The 8620-nt window shown below is 37.6% G+C and overlaps 1 protein-coding gene across 2 annotated transcripts; it reads left to right on the top strand.

Moving 5' to 3' along the window:
• The first annotated feature begins 392 nt into the window (after positions 1–392).
• Positions 393–5523, top strand: LOC112136644 (C-type lectin domain family 12 member B). 2 transcript variants are annotated; one of them, XM_036216142.1, is made up of 7 exons: positions 393–1236; positions 1420–1488; positions 2179–2298; positions 3385–3579; positions 3966–4120; positions 4195–4316; positions 4971–5523. In XM_036216142.1, exons 1-7 carry the CDS (start codon positions 1176–1178, stop codon positions 5110–5112), a joined length of 864 nt encoding a protein of 287 aa, XP_036072035.1. In that variant the 5' UTR covers positions 393–1175; the 3' UTR covers positions 5113–5523. The 2 variants fall into 2 exon arrangements, with proteins under 2 accessions (XP_036072035.1, XP_024114257.1); XM_024258489.2 differs by having other exon boundaries at positions 396–1236; positions 1417–1488; positions 4971–5521.
• The last annotated feature ends 3097 nt before the right edge of the window (positions 5524–8620 follow it).

The following is an 8620-nucleotide window of genomic DNA, read 5'->3' as shown; positions in this document are numbered from 1 at the left end:
ACTGTAACGTTTGATTTTTTTTTAACTACATAATGCACAAAAAAACAAAAGGGGGCACGGATTTTGTCAGGCCGCTGCTGATCCAGCCTGAATCTGTGCCCTCCAATAATTAGCCGTAGAAACAACAAATATTTAATAATTGTACGTTGTTAAATGCTTCCATAACAAAGTCACTTTCAGAAATCACGTTTTTTTTAACCTAAATCAAACAATGTTTCTTTTTCTTTGTTTAACTCAATAAGGTGTCATTGTTTTACATTACATGTAGGGAAAAGATGCTCATATGACTAAACTCCTAAAAGTCCCACAATAAAGTGTATGATGATTATCCATCTTTTTTTTGCGCCTTTTGGGACAAAATATGAGTGTTACCAAACAAATCACCAATGCCTGAGAGCGGGGAGACACATTCTGGCGGGGGGGGGGACTTACCATCACAGCGGGACGGGTCCTGGGAACCCTGTTGCCCCGAGAGGGATACAGCGGGTGAAGAAAATGAATGGATGGAATTTCAGGAGCAGAACAGTTGGACCAATCCACCGTATTGGATGTGTTTACCATCCGTGGATTGAGTCACTGGAAACATTACATGCCCAAAGTTTGAGTCCCTGATTGGTTGACGCGATGCAGCAGTCTCACCAAAGTTCAAATATTTGAGTTCCTCTGGTGCTGGACCGCTGCGCCGCTCGCTTATATCATGCTGCAGTACCTCATTTCACGTTTGTACCATTGACTTTTGTGTAAGGTGTGAATGCAGCCTTAGATATAGCCTATATAGAAAGATTGATCATTTTAGTAGTTGGAAATTTAAATCAATGTAAACTGCTTTTGTATGACAGTACTACATTTTATTTTTTCATGGGTTTTCATAAGAATTGTGACAGAATATTTTCCTATTCATTCAACTCAACTGTGCAATATAGGAAATTCACATGGGCCGACTGACCCAGAGCTCTGATGTGCAATCTAGTACTCAACACTAGTACTACCACATTGTCCCATAAGCAATGTTCTTCCCTCAAACACAGACTTGAGTAATAATAAACAGACATCGTGAAAGAATCTGTGTCACTGCTGGGGTCTAAAAACTGCTTCAGAGAAGAGGAAGGCGTCTGTCGTGCAGAGCTCTGGCAGGTTTTGTAAACTCCTTCTCTCGTTTTGAGCTTAATTTGAAGATGGAGGAAGAACTTCATTATGCCTCAGTGATTTTCAGAAACAAAAATCCTCCTCAGAAAGGTGAGTGACTGCAATGAATGAAAGCTTTTCATTCACCAACAAGAAAATAATCTAAAGGTTGGAATCTTAATTGGGATGTAGAGACAGTAAATAAGCAGAATAAATGTTTTTAAAAGTTTTGTTTATGGTCATAAACTCTGAAGGAAATGCCTCGTCACATCTAACATTTCTGTCTTCCAGAAGAAACCAGAGTCACTACGTTTTATTCGGAGTTGAAATGTGGCCAAAAAAAGTCTGAAGAAGCTTCACAGAGTGAGTTCCTTCCTTCTTTTCACGTTCTTCACAGGTATTTTAGTTTTTCACACTTCGAATGAGCTTAAAAAAAATAACATAAACTGTTTAACTTTATTATATATGATAAAACCTAAACAGGATATGTCCTTTAGGATTTTACCTTTCAACATAACGGACCTTTAAGAACAGAAATATTTTTCGTAATTTTCCGTTTTATGTTGTTTTTTGTAAAACACAACTTATATATCGAACTTGAAGAAAATGGTGAACTAAAAAACAAAGTTTAACCTTAATTGAAGGGAAAGTGAAGCGTTTTACCCCTAATTTTAGCACCCATTAGTGTTTTAAAGCAAAAATGTCAACGTCAAAATTCAGTTTTTAAATAAATGTGGCGATTAAAACACACAGATTAAACATTTACCCTAACGATTAAGTCAGAAGTAAAGTTTAAACAGTGAATTTGAACATTCATTTTTTTAACAAATACATTAAATTCTATCTAAATTGTTCATTGTAAGGTTTTCTTCCTATGAAAGAAATTCCAGGAGCTTTCTTACTGACAAAAGACTCACAGAAGCTGCTTTTGAGGGAGTTTAAGCTGTAGTTTTGGTATCCAGAGTTCTCATTAAGATGATGTTGACTGTAGAATCTCTGTGCTCTGTTTGTATATGTGAGTCTGGTTGGTCAACATGAGCTTTTGTTTTCCAGCTCCAGCAGGAAGTGAAGTGGAACCCCAAACCGCCCAACGTTCCCCCTCCTGTGTGCTGTGGTTGAGTTTGGGGATCTTCTCGGTGCTCCTGATCGCGAGCGTCGTCACCATCATCCTCAGTAAGTTTCACTTTAACGCAAAAAAACCTTTGAGAAAGAAAACTCGGTCTATACGAAGAACAAACATCTCAGCTTAAAGATTAAACAGAGTTTACTTGGCAGAATAAAAATATAAGTGAATGCTTGTCATTTTAAAATTAACCAAAAAATAATTACTGATTGTTTTTTTTTATTATTATCTTATTTTTTCAGATAAAAAATTATAAGTAATTTTTGAAATTATCCCATTTAAAACGAATTGAATTTGAAACAAAAGAGCTTTTTTGTCTTTATTTTGCTTTGGAAATTAGCTTTTAAGCTCCAATCTGGAGCAAGTGTCTTAAGCTCAATGTATTTGTGTGCTGTCCTGATAAATCAATAAGCTAAACTAAACTTTCAGGTGACTTGTTTTCAGTTTGAATAGGAAGGTGGCTGAGACCAGCCATCATAACAAGACAAAAATTACTGTGCAAACTAAAAAAAAAAAAGAAAATGAAAGGAAAGGTCTACCTCAGACAAACACGACTGACAGCAGGAGCTTTAGTGAGCCTGGGACAAAAACACACCTGAGTGGAGGCAACCGATGGCGAAAATGTTAATGCAGTTTATTTTTTTTTCCCCAAATTTCCCAGATAATCCACTTCCGTTATGCCTTTTTTATTTGGAGCATTTTTTTTATTTGCAGCAGAGTTTCTTGTTATTTGCAGTTTCTTCTTTCAGACTTGCTGACTCTACCACCATGAAATAGTTTGAATCAACTTAATTCAAACTAATACCATTTTCTTTTGCTAAGAATAGCATGTTAACTAAAAAAGCAAAAAAATCAGACTTTTGATTATTTAAAAAATGTCCATAGTTTTTCAAAAACAGCTGGAAACTATTAATAGCACAGAAAAATAAAATGATCAGTTTGTTTAATATTCTTCTATTATCATACAAGTTTATATAACAATGTAAAGATAGTAAAATGAAAAACACTTTTATCTTAAAGATATTTGCTGAACATCAAAGCAAAACAGCGTCTTTTTGTTTTTCACATTAATCGAAACCCAGCTGTTTATTTTATTTTAATGAAATGTTTTTTTTATTGTTTTCTTTTCTTTACAGTCATTCTGCGGATGAACAAGAGCCAGGCAGATCTGATGGATCTCTCAGCTTTAAACGATCAGCTTCTCCTGCAGATCAAACTCCTGAGGAACCAAACAGAAGAACTGAGCTCAGAGAGAGATGAACTCAACCGAACGCTGGGCGTCATCATGAGATTTGAAAGCTTCCCTGTGGAAGGCTTTTGTCCTGAGAAAAGTGAGACTCTGCTTTATCGTTTGTTTACTGAATCTTACACATTAGCAAATACATATTAGATCATAACAACAATACAGGTAAATATAACTTCTACGTTAGTTTATATTTTGGTCAAAGAAGGACATTAACTCAGTTAGAAATTGATATAAACTCTGATGGACAAATTGGATTTAGATTTTTATTATGTTCAGAGAGATTTTCAAGTTTGACATAAATCAGATTAATTTCCCATTAGTGAGTAGAATGGAGTTCCATCAGAACCAGGGAAAACAAAGAGAATACAAATAAATAAAAAATGTTGTTTTGTTTTTGGTGTGAAAAACAAACATGCTCACATGCTGTTCATATCCTTTTCCAATATGTTTGTATTTGTTTCCTCCATCCAGAGTGTCAGCCATGCCAGAGAGGCTGGATTCACTTCCAGCAAAAGTGCTACATGTTTTATCAGGAGGATTATGGGTGGAAAAACTGGGCAGATAGCCGAAAGTTTTGTCAAAAAGTGGGTTCAGATCTGGTTGTTGTGGATAACCTGCAGGAACAGGTGAGCTTCTGCTGTCAGAGTGGGTCATCACTGTTGCCTTCATGACTGTAACCGTTTTGTTTCTTTGTTTACAGGAGTTTATAAGGAAAAACTGCAAGTTTTACTTTGATGAATATCACGGATACTGGTTGGGTCTTCATAAAAATGGCAACAGCTGGCAGTGGATCGATGGACGGAATGACACTGACACTCTCGGGTAAGAACGCTTTTTATTCATTGTTAGGAAGCTAAATTGTTAGCTTCATGTTTTTGATCACTTTCTCATTATGTTTCATTTTTACTTAAATATTCTTGCTAAATTCATGCATGGAAATGCACATTTACAAAACCACTTCTAATGAAAAGTCTCTGTGAGCATGCACATATGCATGTTTTAGGTTCAACATTCCAAAACTTTCACTTTTAGCCGCACATTTTTAGCCTGTTTTGAGCTCTGCGTACAAAATAGGCAGCCAGTATATGCACGTAAAAAAAAAAATCGCCCAGGTTGATCAACCCCCAACTTGGATTTGGTAGTGAAGTATGGATTCCAAATTATTAATTGTAGTGTGTGACCGGCTGGAGTTACAGAACATCAAGACTTGACCGATTTGTCATTTCACACCAAACCTCTTTTAACCCTCGTAGCGACAGATTTGGGTGAATAGAATATGCAAAAAATGCATTCAAGAGTGCCTGTTCAGCACGTTCTGAACCTGCATCGCATGTGTTTGTAGCTCTAAACATTCATTTGACTTCTAGCCAAAGTTTTGCTTCTATGAAAAAAACAAACTTGTTCCTCTTGTCATAATTGTTCATTTTTCTTAATGTTCTGTTTCACATGTGCTGATGCTCCGTCATACATTTGAAGCTCCTGGGCACCAGGTTTCCAGGATCCTTCTCTTCGGCACGCTCTGATGATCCCTGATGACGGAGGACGCTGGAGGCCAGCGAGAGCTCAGTTTTTGAACAGATTTATCTGTGAAGGGGAGGTCCTGATCAAGTCCAGCTAGTTCACTCGGGTTTGAGTTTATCATGTGAGTCAATTCTGTCTTTGTCACATTTTTTTTGTTCATTTTTTGGGAATTCAATGTAACCTTTTTGGGTTTTTTTTCTGTATTTTTGTATTGTGAAAAGGCAATTCTAATGTATTGTAGAAATGTTTTAATTAAACTTCTTGTTTGTAACATGTTTGTGTCTATTTCAAATTCTGTGAAGATTTTTTTATTTGGTTTGATGTTTTCTTTGTCATGGTTTGTACTTTTGTCTTCAGCTAAATACGTTTTTTACATAAATTTGGTATTACAAGAATAATAAATTCTTTAAAAATAAACAGATCTGCGTTTTGTAACCACCTCTTCCTCCAGAGATTTAGAGAAGCTAATGAAGATAGAGGAAAGACAACCAAACTACATATAACTAACATGACAAATGCAAGACAGTCACAGAAACAAATAATAAAATGTTTTTTGTAGGTTTTGTCAAAAGCAACCAAAGATCCTCTCTTTATGTAGAATCAGATGTTTTAGGCCTCAAAAAGTTTAACTTCCTTTGTATGACTGTAATAGATTGGTTAAGAAAACCAGTCAACTCTTTCAAATAACATCAAAACCCAATCAAACACATCTGGGAGGCATTTTTTAATGAAATGAATCAGTTCTGATGTTTGAGGTGATCACCTCTGATCTGGCCAATGGCAGCTGATCCCACACTTTAATATGACAATTTGACTAAGTGACGTGTTTAGGAATTTCTGACCATTCTTCCAAAAGCACATTGGTCGGGTGGACCTTGGTTTGTGCACTGCTGCACAGTCATGTTGGAAGAGGAAGGGTCTGCTCCAAGCTGTTCCCACAAGGTTGGAAGCTTGGAATTGTCCAAAATGTTCTGGTATCCTGAAGGTTTCAGAGTTCCTTTCTCTGTAATTAACTCCTGAAAAACAAGCCCACACCATCATTCCTCCTCCTCCAGTGCAGTCAGAAATGTCCGGTTCTCCTGCAACCTCCAAACCCAGATTGGTCCATCAGATTTCCAGATGGAAAAGCGTGATTCATCCCTCCAGAGGAGGCGTCTCCACTGCTCTAGAGTCCAGAGGCGTTGTGCTTTACATCACTGCATCCGACGCTTTGCATTGCACTCGGTGATGTGTGGCTTGAATGCAGCTGTTCAACCATAGAAACCCATTATATGAAGCTCTCTGTAAACTGTACTGAAGGTCACATGAAGGTTGGAGATCTTTAGTGATGGTGCAGAAAGTCAATGCCCTCTTTGTACTATGAGCTTCAGCTTCCTCTGACCCCTCTCCGTCAGTTTAAGTGGTCTACAACTTGATAGCTGAGTGGTTGTTCCCAAACTCTTTGATCATGTTATGATAGAGCAGACAGTTGACTGTGGAATATTTAGGACTTTTCATGACTGGATTTGTTGCACAGGTGGAATCCTATAACAGTTCCACCATGGAATTCACTGAGCTCCTGAAAACTGAACTTTATTTGACAAATATCTGTAAAAACAGTCTGCATGTCTGAGTGCCTCATTTTATGCACCTGTGGCCAGGACAAGTGATAAGGACACCTGATTGTGATAATCTGGATGAGTGAGTGAATACTTTTGGTAAAATAGTGGAGATCCATGTGTCTTTGTTTTCCTTATTCAAGCTGCCATTTGGCTCAAACTGTGTGGCTGTATAATTCCAATACTGTATGCCGTTTTTTATGTACAGTCATGTGACCTTGGGGCTGTAAGCTAGCGGGAAAGAGTGTAAACACAGGCTTGCTTTGAACTAAAATTCAATTCAATTCAGAGGTGAATTTCTGATCAATTCCTGCCGCTCTGCAGAAATTATGTCCTAGAAAACTACAATTTTCTAAATTTTGGCCAAAGACAGCATAATCATGACTAAAAGATCCTTGGGAACTCTTTGAAAATAGATCAAAAGATAACTGGAACAATTATTTAAATAAAATCAGAAACTTCCCCCCAAACTTTGTATTTAGATTTTTTTTAATACATTTGTTTTCTTTGATTTGCTTTTTCAGGCGTTTCCCTTAAGAACTAAGCTCACCTTGCTTTGGTTTTCACACTTCTTCGTATCAACCTGGAAATCACATGCTCTGTTTTGACATCACTTTTCTCATAAATTTCACTTTTGTAAGTTTGTGGTCAAACTGGTTCAAAGACTGTCTTGTCCTCATTGACGAAAGGTTTCTGTTTCCCCACTTCTGATGTACGTCATGTACTTTATTCAGACACACTCATCAACTGAATATCTTGCAGCAGCCACAGCGTCACCGACTTTCTTTAGCAACTTTGTAATCTGGGAAAATAATACAGGAAGTTTCTTCATTTGGCTGCAGATTTCCCATTTGCTTTGAAAATCTCTGAAGTTACATGAGCACTGAGAGAATGCTTTGTGTCCTTCTGAGATTTGTTCTAACTGCGCTCTCTGTCGGTGGTGCCCTGTCTGCTCCAAATCTGAATGACTTGTGGTTTTAACTCTTGAGCTGGAGTCAGTGGTGTATAATTAAGTTTTGGTAAAAATTTCAGGAAGCTATAGGCTGCGGTCAGAAGTGCACATTTGTGAGCTACAGTTTGGTTTCCTGCAGAGAAAGAGAACCACAGACACAATGATTAATCTTTGGAGAAGAATAGAGAAGGTCAAAAGGAGGTACATTGTGTTTGTCGTAGATCCAGAGAAAGTCCATGGCAGGATACCGACAGAGAAGCTGTGGTTTGGATGAGGAAGTCTGCAGTGACAGAGAAGTTCAGAGTCTCTGTTTGTAAATGAGAGGAACTCGAGTTGAACAGTGAGAGAGGTGAAGACATTTTCCTGGCACACTTTGGGTCCCTTTGTAACATTTAGGCATAATTACAACACCACAGCAAAGACCATGGACCTTGAATTTTTTAGATACTAAAAAAACATGTGTTTTGGTAAAAAAAAACATGGACATCTTTTTTACAAGCTAAAAAAAAAGACTAATCTGTGTATGTTTTTACATCCTAAAAAATCTGAGACTGTGATTTTGCATGTTAAAAAGTCGTGGACTAATGTTTGTGTGTTTTTACATGATCATAAATCATGAACTAATGTATGTGTGTTTCTACATGCTAAAAAATCATGGACTAATGTATGTGTGTTATAACATGCTAATAAATCATGGTGTAACGCAGTGACTGAGACATTTCAATCCATAAGCAAATGGTTTAATGGACAAGGGCAAGACATAAGCGTGGTCAGAGTCCAGGCATGGGTCGAGGCAGAAGGCAGGCAAAGATCAAAACCAGCAGATTAAGTAAATATAAACACTCCGAGATGTATGCAGGGCAGTACAAGACTTCACAATGAGGTGCTGACATCAGGCAGACTATATACTGGTGGTGATGAGGTGGATTGGAAACAGCTGAGGAGATCTGGCTGAGGGAGTGACTACTGAGAGTGGAGAGGGAGTTCAGGGACAGTACTCAGGCAAAGGCTCCCTCTGGTGGTCATATGTGGAGCCAGATGGGGAAATGCTGAAA

Source organism: Oryzias melastigma, linkage group LG16 (genome assembly GCF_002922805.2).
Source record: "Oryzias melastigma strain HK-1 linkage group LG16, ASM292280v2, whole genome shotgun sequence".
Lineage (NCBI taxonomy): Eukaryota > Metazoa > Chordata > Actinopteri > Beloniformes > Adrianichthyidae > Oryzias > Oryzias melastigma.
This window is presented reverse-complemented; position numbering and strand designations above follow the sequence as displayed.

Coding starts and splice junctions, on each gene's coding strand:
- LOC112136644 (XM_024258489.2), top strand. CDS start 1,176: ATGGAGGAAGAACTTCATTATGCCTCAGTGATTTTCAGAAACAAAAAT. Junction 1,489..2,178: donor GTCTGAAGAAGCTTCACAGA/GTGAGTTCCTTC, acceptor TTTGTTTTCCAG/CTCCAGCAGGAAGTGAAGTG. Junction 2,299..3,384: donor CGTCGTCACCATCATCCTCA/GTAAGTTTCACT, acceptor TTTTCTTTACAG/TCATTCTGCGGATGAACAAG.